The sequence below is a fragment of the Neophocaena asiaeorientalis genome, unplaced genomic scaffold (assembly GCF_003031525.2).
Source record: "Neophocaena asiaeorientalis asiaeorientalis breed wild unplaced genomic scaffold, Neophocaena_asiaeorientalis_V1.1 scaffold303, whole genome shotgun sequence".
NCBI classification, from domain to species: domain Eukaryota; kingdom Metazoa; phylum Chordata; class Mammalia; order Artiodactyla; family Phocoenidae; genus Neophocaena; species Neophocaena asiaeorientalis.
Genome location: NW_020174420.1, coordinates 1,491,655 through 1,518,690, shown reverse-complemented (window position 1 = coordinate 1,518,690; position 27,036 = coordinate 1,491,655). Strand labels below are relative to the sequence as shown.

The 27,036-nt window shown below is 37.7% G+C and overlaps 1 protein-coding gene across 7 annotated transcripts in view; it reads left to right on the top strand.

Annotated features, from left to right (window-relative positions):
- ZNF638 (zinc finger protein 638) overlaps positions 1–27,036 on the top strand; it is an 84,910-nt gene that overhangs the window by 15,487 nt on the left and 42,387 nt on the right. For 6 of the 7 annotated variants that reach the window (XM_024756374.1, XM_024756378.1, XM_024756375.1 and 3 more), the window contains exons 3-8: positions 2,068–2,129; positions 8,448–8,486; positions 9,229–9,521; positions 10,662–10,936; positions 12,317–12,463; positions 13,387–13,509. In XM_024756374.1, coding sequence (XP_024612142.1) covers positions 2,068–2,129; positions 8,448–8,486; positions 9,229–9,521; positions 10,662–10,936; positions 12,317–12,463; positions 13,387–13,509 — 939 coding nt within the window. The remainder of the gene's footprint in view (positions 1–2,067; positions 2,130–8,447; positions 8,487–9,228; positions 9,522–10,661; positions 10,937–12,316; positions 12,464–13,386; positions 13,510–27,036) is intronic. The other variant, XM_024756376.1, reaches the window with a different exon arrangement.

Sequence of the window (27,036 nt, the reverse complement as noted above, 5' to 3'; positions counted from 1 at the left end):
TTAGAAGTACGTCTTTTTGACTGTCACAGTTGGTTGAGAAACCATGTCTTTTTTTTTTTTTTTTTTTTGCGGTACGTGGGCCTCTCACTGATGTGGCTTCTCCCGTTGCGTGTGCTCCGGACGCGCAGGCTCAGCGGCCATGGCTCACGGGCTCAGCCGCTCCGCAGCATGTGGGATCTTCCTGGATCAGGGCACTAACCCGTGTCCCCTGCATCAGCAGGCGGACTCTCAACCACTGTGCCACCAGGGAAACCCCAGCCATGTCTTTTTGACTGAAATAATTGAGTTTGAGAAAATACTGACAAAAGATTTTTGAAATAGTTGGTGGATAGTGAGCTCTGATATGGGTAGGTATTTGCACAGTTTGATTCTGGGCCCACTCAAGTCTACAGTCCTTGTAGCATCTCCTGCTTAGTAGATAATTATCACTTTTTCTCTGGAGAGGAGTACTGCTCTTGGACCCTTGTCTTACTGGAGAGTCTAGAAATTGGGGTGGTGTACATATATTTACTGAGCTTAAAAGCGAGTGATGTCAGTGAGTAAAGCGGGCCTGTTAAAAGGGTGTGTGTGTGCGTGTGTGTGTGTGTGTGTGTGTGTGTAGAACTGGAGAGAGTATACCTTAAGTAAGTTAGCTGTCAGCATCACCTGATGGTTGCTATATCAAATACATGTCTAGTATTAATTACATCTTCATATTTTTTCAAGAAAAGCTGGAAATCTCTGGATTTTTAAATATCGGCAACTTATTCAAATAAAACACTTTATGGTCCAAATAAATCATGCCCAACTTGATACCTGCCAGTGTGTCTGATGTAAACAATATCCAGTTAATGTCAAAGACATGGGTTTAACAGTACTAAAGATTCTTAACTGCCAATCTCTTCTAGCTCTCTAAATATTTGTATCACTGAGCAGGATATACAGACATTTCTTTTTTGCAATCCACAATGAGTTTCATGGCTTAATGAAATAATTTAGGGTTTGTCATAACCTGCTGCTGAGCATTGCAAATAGCATGCACTTATTTTCAAATAGTTCTCGACAAGGCAGATTCCAAAATTAGTGTCAACTGTCGTTTTTAACTCTGGATATTTCTAGTTCGTCTTTGGCAATGACAAACTAAAATGTTTTTGAAATGGAAATGAACAACATTTTCCTCAAGGAAAGCATTAAAATATGGAACTGTTCAGTAAGTTTTCTGCCTTCCCAAATGTTGGAGAAACAATAAAACATTGAGTAATATGCACATTGCTTTTAACTAACTGTTTCATTTGGGGGACTGTATCTTTGAAAACTGTATTGCCTTTAAATAAAAAAATCAGATGTATCTTCCAGGAGCTTTTTATGGATACAGAATGTAATTTTAGGGCAGCTTTGTGACACATGAAGTTATGTATAAGAAAGCATTTTGTTCATTGTAAAGCTCTATATGTAAGGGATATTATGTCTTTGAAATGATGTTACTTTCCATTATATCCTGAAAATAAATTAGATTTGATCAGCAGCATTTTTTCATATTTTACTAATCTTATCCTTTGCCAATACATAGTGAGTACCTTGTTTGGAATAGTATTGGCCTAAGAGGTAGGATTTTTTGTTGTTAATGTTGTTAGCTTGAATTTTAGAGTTGTAAGGCATTGAGACTGTATTTTAGAGACTGTATTTTAGACTATATTTTATAGAATACCACCATTCTATTTATAGAGTTTTTGGTGTTCTCTGTAGTAGTGTTTTATATTTGAGATGAGTTATTTCTGATCCATGCTTTTATTTTCTCCAAGTTTACATGTATATTTGACTTCAAAACGAGTATCCATGGGTATGATTTTAAAAATGTTTTCTATACTAACATGTTTTAAAATGGTATCAGTGAGTTGGTATGAAGTGCTTTTATTTGGAGGGCTTTTATTTTTGTTTGTGAAAATTTTGTTGTAGCCAAATGGTATTTATAACTAGAATTGGTTAATTTTTGATAAAACAAAGTATGCTGTGTCATGTTAAAAAGCCTAATTTCATTAGTCAAATAAGGAATGTTCTAATTTGTGCACTTTTCTCCTTTTACAATAGGATTGGATTCAGCATCAAAATACATCTACTCACATTGAGAGCTGCCGACAGTTACGTCAACAGTAAGAACAATTTTTTCATTTTTTATAAGTAGCAAATTTACAAAATAATGTTTCAGGTACGACTGCTTAATACCTTTAGTGTGGTACTTTGGAGAAAAATATTTTTTAAGAAAGCTATTGTCTATTTGAAATATTAATATACAAATATATTTAATCGTTTTCCCAAAGGAGAGAATTAAATATGATCCTTTATTCTGACTCCTTCCTAATTTAATCCCAGTAGGTAACTTTAGTATCATTGGTTCATTCCTGCTGGCTTGCCTTCCCTTGGGATGGTTTATCTTTTTCAGAGCACATAGTCTACCCTTCTCCTATACTTCTTCCCCCTCATCCCCACCCCTTTCCCAAAGGATAAAAAACTAAAAACCACCCAAACCAAACACTAGTCTTTAATTTCAGGTCTAAACCTCTCCAGGTTTAGAACCTATATTCAGAAAAAACCTTAAGTGGGAGATGAACAAGCTAGATATGGTGCTTCCTCAACATTGGTTCTTCAATTCTCCGACCTTTTCCTTCTTTAAGACAGGGCACCTATGAAGGTGAAAAGTGTGATATTAACAGTATTCTCTAATATCACCTGGAGTTACATAAAATTAAATTGTGCTCCTTTTAACATCATTAAATATGCTGATATAGTTGTGTGTCAAATTCCCGGTCACTATACTGATGATAGTAACATGTTCTTGAGCAAATGGATTTGTGGCAGCTGTTTTGGTTTTTTGTTGTTGTTCTTTATGAAAATATCAACAAAATTTTTTTGAGAATATTCAGGACTCTTCTAGTCATATGTGATAAACCTAACTCAGACTAAAGTGATAAACCTAACTCAGACCAATTTTTTAAAGTAAGGAAATTTATTAGCTCATTTAACTGGGAAGCTTAAGGAGTGTGAACAGCTGAATTAGATGCTCAAACAAAAATCAGAGTGTCAGAAATATTTTCGTTTCTTGGCTGTTCTCTTCTGCTTTGGCCTCATGAGAAAGGCACACCTTTCTCCACAAAGCAGTGACCCCCTTAGTTCCAGACTTAAGTGATATGTATAGCTAGCAATTCCAGGAGTTAAAAAATAAATAACACTTCTTTCCTCATAAATTCTGCAGAAGTCCTTGGTTTGACTCTTTTGGTTCACTGTGGGTTAGTTGTCCATCTCTAAACCAGTTATAATGGTTGCAGGAATAGGGTACTGTACCTCGGTTGGTGTCATGTGTTGAGTGTGATATAAGTCCTACCTTAATTGTATAGACTAATAATAGAGTTGCTTACCTGTATAGATGTGTGCACACAAACATTGGTTATCATGCGGAGATAATTTGTTACTTGAATTGGATAGGCCTTACTGCCACTGTAAGTGGAAAATCTCTCCTAAGCCACAAATTTTCCCACAGATACCCAGTGGGATGTCTCATTTTTATGAAGGTAAGGGATTTAGGTGGGAGTTAGTTAGTTGCTGTAGGTAGGCATTAATGCTAGTAAGAGGATTCTAGCTACATGCACTGCCATTAATTTACTACATCACATGGCATTTATGCCTATTTAAAGACTTTTGTGTAGATAAGCCTTTTTTTTTTTTAATGCACACAGGACCCTGATTTTTTTATATATATATTTATTTTTGGCTGCGTTGGGTCTTTGTTGCGTGTGGGCTTTCTCTAGTTGTGGCGAGCGGGGGCTGCTCTTCGTGGTGGTGCGTGGGCTTCTCATTGTGCTGGCTTCTTTTGCTGCGGAGCACGGGCTCTATGCATGTGGGCTTCAGTAGTTGTGGCTCATGGGCTCTAGAGTGCAGGCTCAGTAGTTGTGGCCCATGGGCTCTAGAGCACAGGCTCAGTAGTTGTGGCATACGAGCTTAGTTGCTCGCGGCATGTGGGATCTTCCTGGACCATGACTTGAACCCGTGTCTCCTGCATTAGCAGGCGGATTCTTAACCACTGCCAGGGAGGTCTCCAGGATGCTGATTTTAAAGCATGTGCTTTCCATGCCTGCTACTTCGTTGCTTGTTTTACATTTTTATCTTTTTCAGGTTATGTGCTCTTGAATAGTTTCTTTATGGCTTTCTCTATTGCAAAAAAAATTTAACAAATATGTTAGATTTGATTAGGTGCTTTGGATCTTTCCATGGCAAAATATATGCTACTTTATTTATTTATTTTTTTAAAGCTGCGTTGTGTTTCTAAACCTTAATCTGTTTAGTCATTCCTCTGCTGATGTATATTTAGGTTCTTATTCCTTTTCTTAAGGCTGATTATCTCTTCTCTCTCTTTGTCTTGGATCTTTCTGGATTATGACATAAGAGTAGTTGGTTAACTTGAGAAAAGATACAGTGCATTAAAGTTTTAGTATTAAAAATAATAAATAATAAGAGCTGTATGCTTATTGTGTGCTGGGCATTCTTCTAAGTGCTTTACACGGTGTCTTTAATCTTCAAAGCAACCCTATGAGATATATGTATAATGATTATTTGTGATTTTACCAGTGCGGAAACTGAGACGCAACTTCCCTACTATAACACAGCAAATAATTGGCACAACTAATCTAACTCATGGATCTTCGCTCTTTTTTTTCTCTCAGCATTTTATTTTGAAAAGTTTCTAAGCTGCAAAAAAGTTGAAGGGATAATAAACATTCATAGAGCCTTTGTCTTTATTAACCAATTATTAACATTCGACATATCTATTATATCTTTATATGCACATTTTTAATACTATAGTTTTTGAAAACTACTTGAAAATAAATTAGACATTATGACACTTTACTCCTTAATTCAAAATCTGTCTCTTAAGAATAAGGAAATTTTTCTACAGTGGTTATCTGTTATAACCACAGTATAACACAGTGATTAACAATGATTTCATAATGCCTTCCAGTACATAGGCCAAGTTCAAATTTTCCCATTTGTTTCCAAAATGCCTTTATAACTACCTTTGCCTACCCCGCCCCTACACTTTTTTTTTAGCATTAATTTTTTTTATTGGAGTATAGTTGCTTTACAATATTGTGTTAGTTTCTGCTGTACAGCAAAGTGAATCAGCTGTATGTATACACATATCCCCTCTTTTTTGGATTTCCTTCTCATTTAGGTGACCACAGAGCATTGAGTAGAGTTCCCTGTGCTATACAGTAGGTTCTCACAGTTATCTATTTTATACATGGTATTAATAGTGTATGTATGTCAATCCCAGTATCCTTTTGAGGAGGATATTTTCACAATGGTTGACTTCTGAAATGTCCACAAAAGTTGTCTTGTAGAATATTCCACATTCTGCACCTTTCTGGGTTTTTTCCTCTTCATTAAATTCAGGTTGAACATTTTTGTCACAAAAACTTTATAGGTGATGTGTATACTTACTGCATCACATTGGGATACAGATAATGTCGTTTACTTAGGTCCTTGTTCTTAGCCATTATGTTTCTATTGCTTATGTATCATGCTTCTGAAACACATTTAAAAAAACTAGTTAGGGGGCTTCCCTGGTGGCGCAGTGGTTGAGAGTCCGCCTGCCGATGCAGGGGACACGGGTTCGTGCCCTGGTCCGGGAGGATCCCACATGCCGCGGAGCGGCTGGGCCCGTGAGCCATGGCTGCTGAGCCTGCGCGTCCGGAGCCTGTGCCCCGCCCCGGGAGAGGCCACAACAGTGAGAGGCCCGCCTACCGAAAAAAAAAAAAAAACTAGTTAGTACCAAATGTAAAATAGATAGCTAGTGGGAAGCAGCTGCATAGCACAGGGAGATCAGCTCGGTGCTTTGTGACCACCTAGAGGGGTGGGATAGGGAGGGGAGGAGGGAGGGAGACGCAGGAGGGAAGAGATATGAGGATATATGTATATATATAACTGATGGACTTAGTTATAAAGCAGAAACTAACACACTATTGTAAAGCAATTACACTCCAATAAAGATGTTTAAAAAACCCACAAAAACTAGTCAGGCAATATATAGGCAGTCCAAACTCTATTTGCAGAATAGTATGTATGCTTTATCTTTCTGCTCTGGGCAGCAGAGACAAGAATATGTATTCTAGCAGTTAACCTAGATCTGAAACATCATTTCACATCTGAAACATTGTTACCCACTCTTGAACTGGAAAGATCTGGAAATTTAATAACTTCTCTGTGTCGACAACCAGCTGTATTTCCAGCGTTGTACATAAGAGAAAGCTAAGGCTTACTTATAGTAAGTAACTGGCTTTCAGATACATGGCCATTAAGTGGCAGTACCTACACTTATACACCCAGCTGTGTTTGATTCCAAAGGTCTTGCTTTAGTTTTTTTTTTTTTTTTTTTTTTTTGGCCGCACCACATGGCTTGTGGGATCTCAGTTCCCCGACCAGGGATTGAACCCAGGCCCCAGCAGTGAAAGTGCCAAATCTTAACCAGGAGACCACCAGGGAACTCTCAAAGGTCTTGCTTTTAAACACAGTAACATAAGACCGGAAATGTATCTTCTTACATGGTACAGAGTAACAAAAGTTTTAAAAAATGTAGTAGTAGATGAAACAAAATTGTTCATGTTTTAACAATTGTTGATGCTGCGTGATAGATACATTGGATTGAAAGTTAAGTTTTTTTGCCTTCATAGTTTGTCACATTGTAGTTATAAGATGCATCATGTCTGCTCTTAAAGCAGGAAGAAGTGGGCAGAAGCTTTCTCAGAAGTCTGCCAGTGGTTTTGTACCTATGTCTGTCTCATTGGTTTGAACCTATCACTGGCTATCTTCTAAGGAGGCTGAGAAAGCAAATATTTAGCTTTTTTAAGCCTTTGTTGTGGAGGCAGGCATGGGAAAAGAGAGTTGAGAATTGCTTTTGAGTTAACCTGCTAACGATGTCTGAGACAAATATCAACAAATAAAAACCACTTTACTTTTAGTAAGGTTTTGACCTCACTTTATTTTCCTGCCAGGTGACTTGTTGAGTCTGCTGCCTTCATTTCCTTACTTGGCTCTCCTCTTGGTTACTGAAATTGTATTTTTGAACATCAGTGATTCAATAATTTAATTTAATCACCATTTCCAGTTAACTTTTAAGAGTCCAGAAAATCTAGAAAAGATGAGGATAAAGATGTCTTTTTTTAAGGCTTCTATGATGTTACTGTTCCTCCTACTTTTTCTTTCTGTAATTAACCCTTAATCTCTTTCATTGGTGTATCTTTGTCTGCTTTACTCTTAAGTGTTAGTGTGCATAAGATTCTGTGCTCAGCCCTCTTTTTTCCCCACAAACTCTATTCTCTGTTTATCTCACTCATTCTTAGTAGTATAGCTGATGCCTGATTTCTAAATATCCCAGCCCTCATCTTTTTCTCTAATCCAGATATTTATTTCCAGTTGTTCTGAAAACATTCCTATGTTCCCTTCATTTCAGAAATGTTTATTGTTCCCTGTTGCCTTTTAATTATGTGCAGCCTCCTTAACCTGATTTCAAGGACGTTCATAGTTTGTCTCTGAACTGCCTTTCCAGGTTTTCCCCCTCATAATTGCTTTTCATCACTTCCATGCTGCAGCCATACCGGTTCCTGGAATAGAACACATGTTTTGCCTCCAATGCTTCTTTTATGTATCACCACTGTATGAAACCTAACCTGATCCATGCCTCTTAACACACCTTTCGCCACATGGCTTGTGGGATCTTAGTTCCCCTGAAAAGCAACCTTTTTCTTTGAATTCTCCCCTGAACCTTCCCACTAGATCCTCTCTTGAGGAGCACTTGGTACAGTGTAAGGGGCACTATTCATGTATTACTCTGTAGAGCGGTGTCCCCTGGAGTTCTGCAAAGTGGGAGAACTGTCTTTAACCCCAACCTAAGCTTGTGTTTTATACCTCTTCTATACATCTCAACACTTCTATATGTACTGCTTGTTTTACCTAAATAAACGTCGAGGCCCTTGAAGTATAGGGAATGTGTTTCTTTTCCCTGAATTGCCTAATACCTTATTTATTGAATTAGACACTCAAAATATTTTACTTTGAAGAAAATATTCACATTTTAATATACTAATAAATCACTGTGTTAACTTTGTTTTTTTATCTTTTTTAAATCTTTTTAAAAATATTTTTTAAATTTTTAAAAATTTTTTTAAATTTTTTGTTTTTAAATTTTTTTAAATTTTTATTTATTTATTTGTTGCGCCACATGGCTTGTGGGATCTTAGTTCCCCAGTGAGGGACTGAACCCGTGCCCTTCGCAGTGAAGCACGGAGTCCTAACCACTGGTCCACCAGGGAATTCCCTTAACTTTGGTTTTGAACAGTCCTCTTGATATATTGCAGGGAAAGATTGAGCCTTATAATCTTATTTTAACTGTTCATTAATATTGTTTATTCTCAAAATAGGTATCCCGATTGGAATCCTGAGATCCTCCCATCAAGAAGGTAGTTATTTTTTTAATAGTGGTATTATTGAAATTTGATTTTCTTTTAAAAGTAAACAAGTACTTTTTTTTTTTAAAGGTACTGTTTTGAATAGAGTCCTGTTTTGACCATTTTTACTTTTAAACAATAGGCAAATGGAACCAGCTCAATGAATCTTTCTTTAGTTACCCCAGTTTAAGTGTGATAGCTCCCATCTGTGAACTTTTTTTTTTTTTAAGTCTGTTCTGAAAATACTTTGTACTTTTATTATTATTTTATGTTTGTGGGATCTTAGATTTGAAGGCTGGGAATGGGGTTCCCGGTTCAATGTGTAGGTACACAAGTACAACAGTCAAAGAAATATTTGTGGATGGCATAATGTTTCAGGAAAAATTGTTGAAAAACATTTGTTTATGTAAGTCATTTCCTAAATTCTTCATGTAATATAATACTTTCAAAACATAATTGGATATAATAGTGGTATAGGAAAAATGCAAGAAATGGGTGATAATATTCTTTTGTAAATTAACAAAACAGAGGAATCTAAGCAATGAGAGAGGTGATCATCTGCTCTGATTGTGTCTTACTCATCTACAAGGCTGAATTGCATCATGTCAAACAGGTTTTTGCTTTATGTAAATACGTGGTATCAGAATTTGGCATTGTTAATAGTCTGTTTTTAAGAAGATAAATCTGTCATTTAGTATAGATTTAAATTTATGTTAAATTGATGAATCTTGTGATTTTTTCCTGCACTTTGTAGAAATGAAGGCAATAGAAAAGAAAACGAAACTCCAAGAAGACGATCTCATTCTCCCAGTCCTAGACATTCTAGGAGATCAAGCTCAAGTCACAGATTCCGTCGATCCCGAAGCCCAATACGTTATATGTACAGACCAAGAAGTCGAAGTCCAAGAATTTGCCATCGTTTCGTTCCTAGATACAGATCCAGATCCCGTTCACCGTATCGAATGAGAAATCCATTTAGAGCTAGTCCAAAATGCTATCGATCAGTTAGCCCTGAAAGGACATCAAGGAGATCAGTGAGATCATCAGGTACACTTATGGTTGTGAATAATAAGTACTTATTTTGACTAAATTTTTTTAGCTTTTTTGTTTGTTAGAATTTTTTATTTCTATTAAGCTTGAAATGGTGACTTATATACTACTGTCAAGATATTTTTAAATGTTGACATTTTGAGGTATTTGGCTCAGCTCTTTTTAAAACTTTCAAGGTTTTTAAGAAATGGAATGTTCTACTTTATTAAATTTTAGAATTTCTATATGAAATCCAGCCCACATCCCAACCTATTTCATTCTTCTTCCCTTTATTATGTATCAGAAGAAGTGTGGGAGACTGTATCTATCCACCCAACATCAAACTTAAAAACCAAGGATATACAAACATCTTAGTTTGCTTTAGTAATTGATTATAGACTTGTCTTCGGTGAATTAATTTAAAACATTAAAAAAGTTATTCATATTTTCAACCTGTGTCTTTGTATTGGTTTAGTGACCTTTCTGGAAATAGCTCTTATATAATTCTTTTCTGAGATCTTTGCAGAGGTCTGTGAGGTCTTTCCTTTTCCAACTACATGTCTTTGTGAAGCTGGATTTTTCTTTAAACGTTTCAGCTGAAATAATGTATCCAGCAGATTGGATGCAGAAGCAGATACGAGAATTCAGACTTTTTTTAAGCCCAACATTAAAGTGTTTGGAAAATATACAGTGGTGCTACTCATCTAACTAATTTTTGTTTTGAAATTAAAGTTTTTTATAAAAATATATTATTTATATTAACATAGGAGTTTATTATTATTAAATGAATTAATATTTTAAAAATTCTATTTTAGTTTCTTATATGGTAAACATTGATAAATTGAACAAAAGCTCTTCGGAGTCCTCAATTTTTAATAGTGTAAAGGGATACTGAAACCAAAGTTTGAGTACCACTGGTATAAGAGAAGCTCACTGAATAAGGGATCTTCATGTTTTTACATCTTCACTTTTGAGTGAAGAATTAAATAATAATCATTTTGTGTGTGTGTGTTTGCCACCTTTTTGGCCTAACAATAGCTCAATGTGGTAAATATTTGGACAGTTGAGAGATGATTCTTTTTTTTTTAATAATGTGATGAGATGTTTCCTACCTTAAGTTCTTTTCAGTTGAAGTAGTATTTATGTCCTTCTTACTAGACAGAAAAAAAGCATTAGAAGATGTAGTACAACGGTCTGGGCATGGATCAGAATTCAGTAAACAGAAACATCTTGAAGCAGTTGATAAAGGACACTCACCAGCACAAAAACTTAAAACTGTCAGTGGAGCAAGGCCATCAGTTAAATCTACGAGCTCTACAAAGAGTGATTCAAATATAGGACATTGTACTCGTTACAAATCAAAGAATCTTGAAGATGACACCTCACCAGAAAGTAAACAGGTGTCTGATAAAGCTGTTTCTCTACAACGTAAGGTCAGTAGTTCTTTGTTACTGGAAGTGTGTGCATACATTTGTTAATATGACAAAGAAAACAAAGTTTTCAGAATTTTTAATTTTCATATTTCCAGAAGTTTGAAATCGTGACTTGTTATGTTGATATGGAATATTCATTGGTTTCTCTTCTGAGTATAATAAAAGTCCAATAATTAAAATCCTGTAGATTACAAGTCCTAGAGGTTTGGCATTTGATATATCAAAAGTGAGAACATTTTGACAGTTTGGTGTTTTTGGCTAACCATACAAACAGATCCTTGTGATAAGTTTTGCTCCCTTATTGGGGAAATGGATGTAATCAGCAGCATTAATGAGGTTTTATAATCTTTGTTAATAAGTTATTAGTGAGTCTCTGCTGAGAATTGGTCATTTTTAATCTGTTTTATACTTTTTGCAGTACAGTTCATAAGTTAAATCATTATCCAGTGTAGAATACTAGTCTCTTTTCTGGGTACTAACTTATTGGTGTATTTTGATGGTATTGCTTTACTGTATATGTTAATGAAATTATTATTATAGCAGATAATATATAAAGCATCCTGAGACTATCAGAGTAACTCCTGATAGGCCAGATTTTCAAATGTTTATTATATTGTAATAATAACAAGTCTTCAAGTATTTAGGTATACATTGCTCTTAACATTGTCTTAACTTTCAACAACTACAGTTCCCTGCCCCAGAGAGCTTATATTTAGAAGGATAAACTTAAAATAATCAACCTGCAATTACAGTATTTTGAAGAGCATTAATTAGGAAGAAATGTTGAATACAGGGAATTAATCTCAAAGAGGCTTAATTATTCTGTAACGTTCTTTCATTTTGTTTCTAGACTTCTAGATGGTAGCAGTGGAACTTTTAAAAAGTTTTTTTTTTTTGAGTCAATTTTTAACATAGGTGGCAAATTTGATAAAATATATTCAAATTGTATGTAGTATAAATCTTTAAAAATATTATGCCTATCTAGATAACATTTTTAATTATTAGAACATAGTAAATAAAGCTATAATTTCAGCTTCACTAGTGATGTGCCATGCAGATTCATATAGAAAAATACTGTTTAATAGTTTTGGACCATTTCATTTCATAGGTCTTGTTTGTTACAAAATGTTTCTAAACAGAAAAGAGTATCTGTGATTGGTTACCCATAAACTCTGACCACTGTTGGGTTTGAGTGGTAAAATGTAAAACATATTCCTTACTACTTTTCTTTGGCCTTTAAAATTTTTTTAAATATGCTAAAATATGTTGAAAAGACTGCTTAAAGGACTAAGATTAATGATAGAAGAAATTATATTGGGAATTATTATTACTGTACTTTGTCACTTAATTTGGTTTAATTTTCTTTCATCCCCAAAAAAGCTTCGGAAAGATCAGTCTTCACATTATGGTCCCGTTCTTCTTATATCTGAATTACCAGAGGATGGCTGTACTGAAGAAGATATAAGAAAAATATTTCAGCCATTTGGAAAAGTTAATGATGTCCTGATTGTTCCATATAGAAAGGAAGTGAGTTATTTAGTCTGTTCTAAAATTCATACAAAGTCATTATTTTATAAAGACTGTTGTTGGATCTTTTAGCTGCTTTTCCTGCATACACAATTGTTAACTGATTTATGTAAATGTTTGGATTCGAATGAACAATGTCCCTAAATACTGCTTTATATCGTTTCAAACAGCACACTGTTTTCTTAGAAGAGCACACTTTTTCCTTGAAGGGCCAGATAATATTTTAGGCGTTGATTGTTATAGGATTTCAGCTATTCAACTCTGCTATACAACTCTGTTGTTGTACAAACACAGTCTTAGATAATATATAAATGAATGAGCATGGCTGTGTTCAAAAAACCTGTTTACAAAAACAGGTGGCAGGGCATAGTTTGCCATTCGTTGCTTTAGTACACCAGTAAGGTCATATTAAAAAAATGATTTTATCTGTACAGTATTTTTTTACATATGAGTTGTATTCCTATAACTCACATAGTAGAGTTCACCAGAACTACAAACCCTAGGTTAAGCAGAACGTAAAAAATTGCGAGGTAAGACAAAGGAACATAGTTGGTATTGTTTTCTTTGTTGCAAGAACCCTTAAAAAGGTCAGACTTAACAGCAGCTAGACCAGATCCTGCCTTCTCTTCGATTGTTCAGTGAGCCCTCCTTCCCATTTCTTATTGTTCCATGATCCTGCCATGGACCCATGCTTCCTTCTTACCTTGGTAATGGTACAGAAATTCTATAAGATTAAGTGTCCATTTCATGTGTGAAAACATCCTAAACATCAAATTACACTTTAGCGAAACAAAAAGAGGTGAAAGTAACCAGGACTTGAGGTAATTTCAGTTTCATATTCCACGAAGAAGTATTATATTAGGTCATACAGAGAAATTTAAGGTAGATTTTTTTGGCTAAAAGTGGAATACATCTCATTTTAGGCTTACTTGGAAATGGAATTTAAAGAGGCAATTACTGCAGTCATGAAGTACATTGAAACAACACCACTTCTGATAAATGGGAAAAGTGTGAAAGTATGTGTTCCAGGAAAGAAAAAGTCACAGGTAAACTGAATTAAGTTCTTATGTGATTCATTGTTGATTAATTTTTTGTTTAAGTATGGCACATACAGAAAAAGGCATAAAACAAAAATGTTCACTCCACAGGTTAGGTATAAATTCAAATACATTGAACTTAGCAACATCTTTATGCATACATATATATATCACACTGTAAACAGTATTGAATGATAAGCAATAGACTAGGGGAAAATACTTAACAGTATTAGCAAAAGTCTGTGAACCTCTACCTAAGTCACAAACTACAACACTGACAACACCCTGGAAGCCCCTTGCATACTTCTTTTGAATACTTTGGGGCAGAAGGGAGTGTGTAACCCCACCTTGGTTTCTAATACTTGAGTTTTGCCTGTTTTGAAGTTTCTATAAACAGAATCATAGTGTATATATTCTTCTGGGCCTTTTGCTTCCTTAGAAGTATCAACGTTTAGGAGTTTAGTCTTTGTAGATCATTTTCTTTGCTTTAGTTTATATATCCATAGGTAAGTCTATAGAAGTACTTTAAAATATCCAGTAAGTTTTGCTTTGTGTATATGTGTTCTTTTTATTTTATTTTCTTATTTACTGAAGAATGCCTGTGTTGGAGCACACATTTTTCAATTACTAATTTGATTTGGAGATCAAACTATGTTAGTACGTTATAGATTTTCCTTATTCTTTTAAGGTTATATGTGGTGTTACTTCCTATGAATATACCACAGTTATTTCACCAGTTCCTTATGGATTGCTATTTAGGTTATTTCTAGTTTACTATAAATTGCTATAAATAGGACTTCAGTTAACTTCCTTGTATATGGCTTTCACAGGCCTTTCTTAATGCATTTATGATAGTGTTTTTTAAGGTGATAGCTACAGTGGAATTGCTGGGTTATAGGGTATACAGTAATTAATAATATTAGATTGCCTGTTAAATAACTAATAATTTATAGTCTAATAATTTATGTGAGTACTGGTGTTTCTCTGTTATCAATGACATCTTAATATTTGCAGTTTTAAAATTCAGTATGTAAAAAATGGTATCTAGTTTTGATGATCATCTTTAGTTTTGATTTGGGTTGTTTTTTCTTTTTTGTGTGTGTATCTATGGTAGTGTTTGGGTTTGCTGTTCCCATGAGGTTTTGGTATAGCAGTCTATATATGTACAAGGTTGTTTTAAGTTGCTGGTCTCTTTCCCGCTTGAGAAGTTCCTTTAGCATTTGTTGCAAAGCTGGTCTGGTGGTGCTGAATTCTCTTAGCTTTTGTTTGTCTGTTAAGCTTTTGATTTCTCCATCAAATCTGAATGAGAGCCTTGCTGGGCAGAGTGTTCTTGGTTATAGGTTCTTCCCTTTCATCACTTTAAATATATCATGCCACTCCCTTCTGGCCTGCAGACTTTCCACAGAGAAATCATCTGATAATCTTATGGGTGTTCCCTTGTTGTTTTAATACTTTTTCTTTGTCTTTAATTTTGTCCATTTGATTACTGTTTGTCTCAGCTTTCCTCCTTGGGTTTATCCTGCCTGGGACTATCTGCGCTTCCTGGACTTCGGTGACTGTTTCCTTTCCCACGTTAGGGAATTTTTCAGCTATTATCTCTTAAAACATTTTCTCAGGTCCGTTCTGTCTCTCTTCTCCTACTGGGACCCCTATAATGTGAATGTTGGTGCATTTAATGTTGTCCCAGAGGTCTCTTAGACTGTCTTCATTTCTTTTTATTCTTTATTCTGTTCTGTGGCAGCGATTTCCACCATTCTTTCTTTCAGGTCATTTATGTGTTCTTCTGCCACTGATTCCTTCTAGTGTATTTTTAATTTCAGTTATTGTGTTGTTCATCTCTGTTTGTTTGTTCCTTAGTTCTTCTAGGTCTTTGTTAAACATTTCTTGCATCTTCTTGATCCTTGCCTCCATTCTTTTTCCGAGATCTTGGATCATCTTCACTATCATTATTCTGAATTCTTTTTCTAGTAGGTTGGCTATCTCCACTTCACCTAGTTGTTCTTCTGGGGTTTCATCTTGTTCCTTCATCTGGGACATATTCCTCTTCCGTCTCATTTTTTCTAACTTTCTGTGATTGCGGTTTCCGTTCTGCAGGCTGCAGGATTGTAGTTCTTGCTTCTGCTCTCCTCTGGTGGATGAGGCTATCTAAGAGGTTTGTGCAGGCTTTCTGATGGGAGGGGCTGGTTCCTGCCTAGTGGTGGGTAGAGCTGGGTCTTGTCTCTCTGTTGGGCAGGGCTGTGCTCAGGGAGACTTGTCTGCTGATGGGTGGGGCTGTGTTCTCGCACTGTTGGTTGTTTGGCCTGAGGCGACCCAGCACTGGAGCCTACAGGATGTTTGGTGGAGCTAATGGTGGCCTCTGGGAGGGCTCATGCCAGTGTGTACTTCCCAGAATTGCTGCTGCCAGAGGCTTTGTTCCCGCAATGTGCCACAGCTGCCCCCTGCCTCCGCAGGAGATCCTATAATACTAGGCAGGTAGGTCTGACCCAATCTTTTATAGAGTCACTGCTTTTTTCCCCTGGGTCCTGGTGTACACATGACTTTATGTGCACCCTGGGGGAAGAGTGGAGTTTCTGCTTCCCCCAGCCCTGTGGAATTCCTGTGATCAAAGCCTGCTGGCCTACAAAGCCAGTTTCTCTGGGGACTCCTCCTCCTGTTGCTGGACCCCCAGGCTGGGAAGCCTGACATGGGGCTCAGGTTCCAGTTTGTGGGTCTCCCACCCAGTGGGTATGGGATTTGATTTTATCGCGATTGCACCCATCCTGCCCCCTCGTTGTGGCTTCTTCTCAGTCTCTGGATGTTGGGTATCTTTTTTGGTAGCTTCCGACATTTTTTTGATGATCGTTGTCCAGCGGTTAGCTATGAACAAAGTGGTGCATGTATCTTTTTGAATTACAGTTTTATCTGGATATATGCCCAGGAGTGGGATTGCTGGATCATATGGTAATTCTATTTTTAGTTTTCTGAGGAACCTCCATACTGTTTTCCACAGTGGCTGCACCAAATTACATTCCCACCAACAGTATAGGAAGGTTCCCTTTTCTCCACACCCTCTCCAGCATTTATTATTTGTAGACTTTTTAATGATGGCCATTCTGACCGGTGTGAGGTGGTACCTCATTGTAGTTTTGATTTGCATTTCTCTAATAATTAGCAGTGTTGAGTATCTTTTCATGTGCCTATTGGCCATTTGTATGTCATCTTTGGAGAAATGTCTATTTAGGTCTTCTGCCCATTTTTCAGTTAGTTTTTTTGTTGTTGAGATGTATGACCTGTTCGTATATTTTGCAAATGAAGCCCTTGTCGGTCGAATCGTTTGCAAATATTTTCTCCTATTCTGTAGGTTGTCTTTTCATTTTGTTTCTGGTTTCCTTTGCTGTGGAAAAGCTTGTAAGTTTGATTAGGTCCCATTTGTTTATTTTATTTTATTTTATTTTTGATTTTTTTAAAATTTTATTTTATTTATTTATTTTTTTTGTGGTACGCGGGCCTCTCACTGTTGTGGCCTCTCCCGTTGCGGAGCACAGGCTCCGGATGCGCAGGCTCAGCGGCCATGGCTCACAGGCCCAGCCGCTCCACGGCACGTGGGATCTTCCCGGACCAGGGCACGAACCCGTGTCCCCTGCATCGGCAGGCGGACTCTCAACCACTGCGCCACCAGGGAAGCCCCCATTTGTTTATTTTTATTCTGTTGCCTTTGGAGACTGACCTAAGAAAACATTGGTATGACTTATGTCAGAGAATGTTTTGCTTGTGCTCTCTTCTAGGAGTTTTATGGTGTCACGTCTTATGTTTAAGTCTTTAAGCCATTTGAGTTTATTTTTGTCCACGGTGTGAGGGTGTATTCTAACTTCATTGATTTACATGCAGCTGTCCAACTTCCCAACACCACTTGCTGAAGAGACTGTCTTTTTCCCATTGTATATTCTTGCCTCCTTTGTTGAAGATTAATTGACTGTATGTGTGTGGGTTTATTTCTGGGCTCTCTATTCTGTTCCATTGATCCATATGCCTGTTTTTGTACCAGTACCACACTGTTTTGATAACTGTAGCTTTGTAGTATTGTCTGAGTCTGGGAGAGTTATGCCTCCTGCTTGCTTTTTTTTCCTCAGGATTGCTCTGGCAATTCTGGCTCTTTTATGGTTCCATATAAATTTTTGGATTATTTGTTCTAGTTCTGTGAAAGATGTTATGGGTAGTTTGATAGGGATTGCATTAAATCTGTAGATTGCTTTGGGTAGTGTTGCCATTTTAACAGTATTGTTTCTTCCATTCCAAGAGCATGGTATATCTTTCCATTTCTTTGAATCCTCTTTTATTTCCTTTATTAATGTTTTATGGTTCTCAGCATATAAGTGTTTCACCTTGGTCAGGTTTATTCCTAGGTATTTTATTTTTTTGTGTGCGATTTTTAAAAGGTATTTTTTTTTTACATTCCTTTTCTGATATTTCATTGTTAGTGTAAAGGAATGCAACCGATTTCTGAATGTTAATCTTGTATCTTGCTACTTTGCTGAATTCACTTATTAGATCTAGTAGTTTTTGTGTAGAGTCCTTAAGGTTTTCTATATATAGTATCATGTCATCTGTATGTAGTGACAACTTTACCTCTTCCCTTCCAATTCAGATATGTTTTATTTCTTTTTCTAGTCCGATTGCTGTGTCTAGGACTTCCAATATGATGTTGAAGAGAGAGTGAGAGTGGGCATCCTTGTCTTGTTCCAGATTTAGCAGGAAGGCTTTCAGCTTTTCACTGCTGAGCATTATATTGGCTGTGGGTTTGTCATAAATGGCTTTTATTATGTTGAGATATGTTCCCTCTATTCCCACTTCGGTAAGAGTTTTTATCATGAATGGATGTTGAATTTTGTCAGATGCTTTTTCTCCGTCTATTGAGATGATCGTGTGGTTTCTGACTTGTCTTTTGTTAATGTGGTGTATTACATTGATTGATTTGCATATGTTGAACCATCCTTGTGAACCTGGGATGAATCCCACTTGGTTGTTTATGATCTTTTTTATGTGTTGTTGAATTTGGTTTCCTAATATTTTGTTGAGAATTTTCACATCTACATTCATCAAAGATATTGGCCTGTAATTTTCTTTTTTGGTGGTGTCTGTCTGGTTTTGTTATCAGGGTGATGGTGGCTTCTTAGAATGTCTTTGGGAGTGTTCCCTCCTCTTCAGTCTTCTGGAAGAGTTTGAGAAGAATTGGTATAAGTTCCTTACATGTTTGGTAGAATTCACCTGTGAAGCCATCTTGTCCTGGACTTTTGTTTGTAGGCAGTTTTTTTGTTACAGATTCTATTTCAGTTATAGTGATCGGTCTGTTCAAATTATCTATTTCTTCTTGATTCAGTTTTGGTGGGCTGTATGTTTCTAGAAAGTTGTCCATTTCTTCTTAGGTCGTCAGATGTGTTGGCATATAATTGTTCATAGTATTCTCTTATGGTTTTTTGTATTTATGCAGTGTCAGTTGAGATATCTCCTTTTTCATTTCTTTTTTTGTTTATTTGGGTTCTTGCTCTTTTCTTTTTGGTGAGCCTGGCCAGAGGTTTGTCAATTCTGTTTACCCTTTCAGAGAACCAGCTCTTGTTTTTGTTGATTTTTTTTTTAATCTCTATTTTATTTATTTACTCCCTGATCTTTATTATTTCCTTCCTTCAGTTGACTTTAGGTTTTGTTTCTTGTTCTTTTTCTAATGCCGTCAGGTGGTAGGTTAGGTTGTTTACTTTAGATTTTTCTTGTTTTTGATGAAGGCCTGTATCGCTATGAACTTCCCTCTAAGAACTGCTTTTGCTGTGTCCCATAGATTTTGTATGGTTGTGTTTTCTGTCCATTGTTGTTTGTCTCACGGCATTTTTTAATTTCCATTTTGATTTCCTTGTTGACTGATTGGTTTTTTACTAGCATGTTATTTAGTCTCCACGTAATAGTTTTCTTCTCGTTTCTTTTCCTGTGGTTGATTTCTAGTTTCATGCCGCTGTGGTCAGAGAAGATTCTCAAAATAATTTCCGTACTCTTAAATTCGTTGAGGTTAGTTTTGTGACCTAGGATGTGGTCAATCCTAGAGAATGTTCTGTGTGCACTTGAAAGGAATATATATTCTAGTTTTTTTGGATGTAGTGTCCTGAAAATACCAATTAAGTCTAACTGTTCTGTTGTATCATTTAGTGCCTTTGTTGCCTTATTGATCCTGTCTTGAAGATCTGTCCATTGCTGCGAGTGGGTGTTAAAATCTCCTAGTATTATTGTATTCCTATTGGTTTCTCCCTTTATGTCTGTTAGTATTTGTTTTATGTATTTGGGTACTTCTGTATTAGGTCCATATATGTTGATAAGTGTAAAATCCTCTTCCTGTATTGATCCTTTTATCATTATATAAGTGTCCTTTATCTTTCTTTCTAGCCTTTGCTTTAAAGTCTATTTTGTCTGATATGAGTATCGCAACTCCCACTTTCTTGTCATTTCCGTTTGCATGAAATATCTTTTTTCATCCCCTCACCTTCAATCTATGTGTGTCTTTTGCCCTAAGGTGGGTCTCTCGAAGGCAGCATATTGTAGGCTCTTGTTTTTTTATCCAGTCTGCCACTCTATGTCTTTTGATCAGAGCGTTCAGTCCACTGACATTTAAGGTAATTATTGATACGTATGTATTTATTGCCATTACAAATGGTGTTTTTCAGTTGATTCTTTGTTTCTACTCTGTTCCTTTCTTTTTCTTTTTCTTTTTGTGGTTTGATGATTTCCTTTTATTTTATGCTTGTGTTCTCTTCTTTTAGGTTTTTGTGAATCTGTTGTGTTTTTAATTTGTGGTTGCCCTGTTTTTCAAGTATGTTAACCCCCTCCTGTGTCTGCTTGCTTTAGACTGATAGTCAGATAGGCTCAAACACATTGTAAAAAAAAAGAAATCTGCATTTTCTTACTCTGCTTCCCCACATTTTATGATTTTATGTCCCTTTTTACATCTTCATGTTTATCCTTTTGCTGTTCCTTGTGTTTATCATTGCTTTCACAAATGGGGTGTTTTGTTTTGTTTTTTTCTTTTTGATCTGTATACTGGCTAATTTAAGTGATTTACCTTCCAATTGTGATTTCCTCCCTCCTATTTCTTCTTGCCTCTTTTCCATTTAGAGATGACCTTTCAATATTCTTTTAGCATAGGTTTAGTATTGCTGTATTCTTTCAGTTCTTGCTTGTCTGAGAAATTCTTTATTTCTCCTCCTATTCTAAATGATAGTCTTGCTGGGTAGAGTATTTTAGGTTGCAGATTTTTCTCTTTCAAGACTTCGAATATATTTTGCCACTCCCTTCTGGCCTGCAGTGTTTCTGAGAGAAATCAGCTCATAGCCTTATGGGGGTTCCCTTGTAATGAACTCTTTGTTTTTCTCTTGCTGCCTTTAGAATCCTCTCTTTAACTTTTGCCACTTTTATTATGTCTTGGAGTGGGTCTCTGTGGGTTCATATTGTTTGGGACCCTCTGTGTTTCCTGTATCTGGATATGTGTTTCCTCCTTTAAGTTTGGGAAATTTTCAGCCATAATTTCTTCAAATACATTTGCAATTCCCTTTCTCTTTCTTCTCCTTCTGGAATCCCTATTGTGTGTAGATTGACCCGCTTTATGTTATCCCTTAGGTCTTGTATATTGCTTTCATTCTTTTTCATTTGGCTTTCTGTCTGCTGTTTTGGTTGTGTAATTTCTGTTAGTCTTTTTTCCAGGTCACTTATTCTTTCTTCTGCATTATTCATTCTGCTGTTCATTGCCTTGAGCTCAGCTTTTGTCTTAGCAAATGAAGTTTCTAATTTTTCTTGGCTCCTCCTTATAGTTTCATTCGTTTTCACAGTAATATGCATTTCTGTCAATAGCCTTTCTTAACTCTTTCAGTGTTTTCATTACCTCCTTTTTGAACTTAGTATCTATTAGACTGAAGTGGTCTGTTTCGTTGTTGGTTCCTTCAGGGGAATTTTCTTGGTCTTTTAACTGAGAGTGTTTCCTCTGCTTCTTCATTTTGTTTACGTATCTCTTAGTTTGTGAGTGTAGGGGAAACAATTATCTACTGTAGTCTTGGGGAGCTATTTATAAGTGGGAGTGTCCCTGTGTAGCTGGTGTGGGTTTAATATTTTTTTGGCATGAGGGCTGTTTTTGGTTTGGATGCTTGCTGTCTCTTTCCTTAGCATGTGCTGGCTGTTATCCCCTTGATAGGGGTTGCACAGGTGCACAGCTCCTGCAAGCTCCCAGGAAGTCAGGGACAGTGGTTGGGTCCCAGTTGCGGGTCACTCCACAGTGGTAGTGGTGGTTTTTACACCCCCGGGGAGGTGGGGGCAGTGGTTGGCACTGGGTCGTGAGACCCTCAGCAGCAGTGGTAGGCCATGCACGCTCCCAGGGCAGTTGGCCCCGATCATGGGACCCTCGGCAGTGGTGGGCTGTGCCTGCTCCCGGGAAGGTGGGGGCAGTGACCTGCACCCACTCACAGGGCCCTTGGCATCAGCAGTGGCTTGCACACCCGCCCGTGGAGCTTGTGTAGGCAGTGTCCTGCCGCCTGCGAGTGCACAGAGAAAGAAGCTCCAGAGGTGGGCCAGTCTCCTCCTTGTGTACCCCCCAACAACAGTGGTGCCTTGCCTCTCTGGTGGGCCCAGCTTTCTTCCTGGACTTCCTCAGTTGTGGTGCATTACACCGTAGCCCCCTCAGGGCTGTCTTCACTCAGCCAACCCCAGTACTCTCCCCAGAGTCTGACCTCTGAAGCCCAAGCCTCAGTACCTAGCCCCCACCCATCCCAGCAGGTGAGCGAGCAGACAAGTGTCTCGGGCTGGGGAGTGCCAGTCGGTATGAGCCTCTGTGCAGGTCTCTCCGCACTTTGCACTCCACACACCTGTTGCTGTGCTTTCCTCTGAAGCCTACCCTCTGGCTTGGCTGATCTACTTGCCAGCGAGGGGACTTCACAGTGTGTGGAAACCTTTTCTTTCACAGCTCCCTCCCAGAGGCACAGGTCCTGTCCCGATTTCCTTCCTTTCTTTCTTTCCTTTTTTTAAAATTTTTATTTATTTGTTTGTTTATTTATTTATGGCTGCATTGGGTCTCCGTTGCTGTGTGCGAGCTTTCTCTAGTAGCAGCGAGCGGGGGCTACTCTTCATTGCAGTACACGGGCTTCTCATTGCAGTGGCTTCTCTTGTTGCAGAACGTGGGCTCTAGGTGCGCAGGCTTCAGTAGTTGTGGCACACGGGCTTAGTTGCTCCACAGCATGTGGGATCTTCCCAGACCAGGGCTTGAACCCTTGTCCCCTGCATTGGCAGGCAGATTCTTCCTTTCTTTCTTTTCTAGTTTCGTTTGCCCTACCTAGTTACCTGGAGATTTTCTTGCCCTTTTGGAAGTCAGAGGTCTTCTGTCAGTGTTCAGTAGATGTTCTGTGAGAGCTGTTCCACATGTAGATGTTTTTTGGTTTTTGGGGTTTTTTTGCGGTACGCGGGCCTCTCACTGCTATGGCCTCCCCCACTGCAGAGCACAGGCTCCGGACACACAGGCCCAGTGGCCGTGGCTCATGGGCCCAGCCGCTCCCCAGCATGCGGGATCCTCCCGGACCGGGGCACAAAGCCGTGCCCCTTGCATCGGCAGGCGGACTCTCAACCACTGCGCCACCAGGGAAGCCCTATAGTAGATGTATTTTTGATGTACCTGTGGGAATTCCACGTCTTAACTCCTCCACCATTTGATCCCATCTGGTATCTAGTTTTAAGTTGCATTTTCCTGATTATTATTGAACTTCAACATCTTTTAATATAATTACTAGCTATCTCTATTACTTGTTGTATATATCTTCTCACATTGTTCTGTTAGGTTGTCTTTTTTGTTTTGTTTTGTTTTTAGGTTATTTGTCTTTTAAAAAAATTTCATCTGAAGGTGTTCATTATCCTAGACACTAACTTTGTGTTATAAATGAGAAGTATTTTCTTTTAGACTATTGCTTGTATGTATACATATATAAAGTTTTAAGTAATTTCAGTGTACTAAAGTTTATTACCTTTTTTCCTCTTAATGGCTTTTGCTTTCTTTCTTTTATCTTGTTTCAGAAGACCTTTGTACCAGTGCCAAAAAGATATGCTTCCATTATGTTTTAAATCTGTGATTTGTGGTATAATGTGTGAATAGTATCAATATTGTTTCCAAAATGGGTAACCAATTAACCGAACACCATTTATGCCTGATTTGTCTTTCCTCATTGATTTGGAAAGCTGTCTTTATGTGTATAAATTATCCTGTACACACAGATCTGTTTCAGTCTGTTTATTTTTTACAAATACTGTATGCTTTCAATTATTATAACAACTGTAACTTTATAATATTTGCTTAGTTTTCTTAATAGAATCCTTTTCTTTGTTCTTTATTTAAATTTATTTTGGTTAATCTTAAACATTTACTCCTCAATATTTGTTTCAGAATCAGTTTAAGTTCTCTGAACAATCTTATTGAGAGTTTAAATGATACTATATTGAATTTGTATTGATGTCTTTACAATACTAAATCTTTCTGTCAGAAACGTGGTTTATCTCTCCATTTATTTAGGTTTCATCTAGTGTCCCTCAGCAAGTTTTACATGTTTTTTAAATAAATTTATTTATATTTGGCTGCATTGGGTCTTCATTGCTGTGCACAGGCTTTCTCTAGTTGTGGTGAGCAGTGGCTGCTCTTTGTTGTGGTGCACGGGCTTCTCCTTGCAGTGGCTTCTCTTGTTGCAGAGCATGGGCTCTATGTGCGTGGTCTTCAGTAACTGTGGCACGAGGGCTCAGTAGTTGTGGCTCGTGGGTTCTAGAGGGCAGGCTTGGTAGTTGTGGTGCACAGGCTTAGTTGCTCTACGGCATGTGGGATCTTCCTGGATCGAACCTGTGTCCCCTGCATTGGCAAGTGGGTTCTTAACCACTGCACCACAAGGGAAGTCCCACATTGTTTTCCATGACATCCTTTTGTAATGTTTCCATAACGTACATTTTGGAGGAAGTGTTAAATTTAACTTTTATTTATATTTATTTATATACATCATAAATATTATTTCAATTGCTATTAGATAAAAGAGTTATTTATTTTTTTCTCTTATGTTTTCTGGTTAGTTACTACCAGAGTAACGCGTCGTCCTAGTTTACTAACACCTGCTATATACGTGCCCATTCCATTGTCCCATTGTCCTGATTTGAATAATGAATAACATGGTGACCCTAGTTATTACCAATTTAGAATTTCTTTCATTTTCAATTAACAGAAAACTTCACCATTGTTTTATTAAACAAATCCGAGGTTTATTTATCTCATAACAGGAAATCTGCAGGCAGGCGGTCCATGGCTGGTGCAGCAGCTCCATACTATCTTCAGGAACCCAGCCTTTTTGATTTTCTCCTCCACTATCGTTAGCGTGTACCTTTCATTCTTGTTTGTAAGATGGTTGTTGTACCTTCTGATATTGTTTCTGTCTTCCAAGCAGAAAGAAAGGAATAAAAATCAAGAGCAGAATGGATTTTTATCCCCCCACCAACCCCTCCAGGAAGAGCAAGTTCCCCAGCAACTTTAACCTACATTTGATTTACCAGAACTGTGACACGTGGCCATGTCTAGTTGCAGAGGATAATAAGGGGAATCAAGAATTGAATGCATAATTTAAAAATTTAAACTTTATCCTGTAGACAGTTAAATGTTACTCAAGGTTTTCAGCAGTGCTATGACATAATGAAATGGATGGATTAGAAAGGTTCATCAGGAAGTGATCTGCAGAATGAATTAGTTGGGCAAATGACTCTGAAGGCAAAGAAAGCTTAGCAAATTGATTAAAGGAAAGAAGAGAAAAGATCACTGATCCAGTTAGAGTGCTCATCTAGCCAACCAGACTGTTATTAATAATAGTAATGGTTTGGGGTAGATAGTAACCTTGAGAATAGAAAGGAGAAGTAGCTTATACCAGTGACTCTCAAGCAAGACTGGCTGATCATTAAATTTGGAGAACTGGGGAGATCAGTCTTCTTTAATTCTAAAATGTTTAATCTGGGAAAATGGGTGACTAAGGATACATTTAGGGTATTAGAGTGACTTATTGATAAGTTTGGTAAGGCAGCAGTGCAAGTCAGATAGCCCGATCATATTGATTTATTTTTGGCTGCTTTGGGTCTGTTGTTGTGCACATGCTTTCTCTAGTTGTGGAGAGCAGGGGCTACTCTTAGTTGCAGTGCGTGGATATCTCATTGTGGTGGCTTCTCTTTGTTGCAGAATACGGGCTCTAGGCGTGCAGGCTTCAGTAGTTGTGGCTCGCGGGCTGTAGAGCACAGGCTCGGTAGTGGCGGTGCACAGGCTTACTTGCTCTGCGGCATGTGGGATCTTCCCCAAACAGGGCTCAAACCGGTGTCCCCTGCATCGGCAGGCGGATTCTTAACCACTGTGCTATCAGGGAAGTCCCCATATTTTACTGTTTTGATTTTCATGGTAATGAATGGGCTAAGTATCAGCACTAGAAACTAGAAAACATGCCATCTACCTCTCAAAAACGTTGATGTTCTTCAATTAAATATGGTTTGGATGGTGCTGAACTGAAGCCTTAGAATGCTAACTCCTGACTTCTGTGTTGTGACTGACCAGAGGGGATCCCCAACAGAACTCTGGTTATGGCTTCTTCAGATTAGAAGTATATGGGACAGTCTTTCTGGCCTGTTATCACAGGGGAAGACATTAAGTTTTCCTAATAGAGCAAGCCCAAAATAGGCTTGAAACTCAAACTAGAAAAGAAAGGGCAGCCCTAAAGTTTTCTTGATCCACATCTTAATTTTGGCATGAATAGTCAAAACTACGATGAAACTTTTCTGCCCACGTTTGATATTTCATGTTAGGATAGCCTTGGACTCTGGCTGTGATTCATAGAACATTCTCTTCATTTTGCTACTTCTTGGAGTCAATAATGAAATGTTAGAGAAAAGGTTAAAATTTTCTACATCCCTGTATTTAAGCCTGAAAGATTAAAATATGGGTCTGCACAACTCTGCCAAACTCAGTAACCTTGTTTTTAATCATAAGCCAGCATAGACCTCAATCCTTAACAATGATTCTTAACCAATCTCCTGAAAGCAAGCATTCTTCTTTTCCAGAGAAATGGACACATGTTGATACTGAAAATTTTCCTTAAAGGAGCAGGAGCCCTTGATAAAAAAGTAGAATCAGATTTTCCAACAAACAGTACCCTTGTAATTGTAAAATAGTGCTGCAGGTCAACCCTTTGCAAAGACAAAACAAACAAGACTTTAAAATTTTTAATTTACTGTTTTCAGCAAGATTCATGGGGACATTACATCTAAAACCTAGAGCAAGCAGCCAGCTTAGATTTAAGAAGACTGAATGGAGGGCTTCCCTGGTGGCGCAGTGGTTGAGAGTCCGCCTGCCGATGCAGGGGACACGGGTTCGTGCCCCGGTCCGGGAAGATCCCACGTGCCGCGGAGCGGCTGGGCCCGTGAGCCATGGCCGCTGAGCCTGCGTGTCCGGAGCCTGTGCTCCGCAACGGGAGAGGCCACAACAGT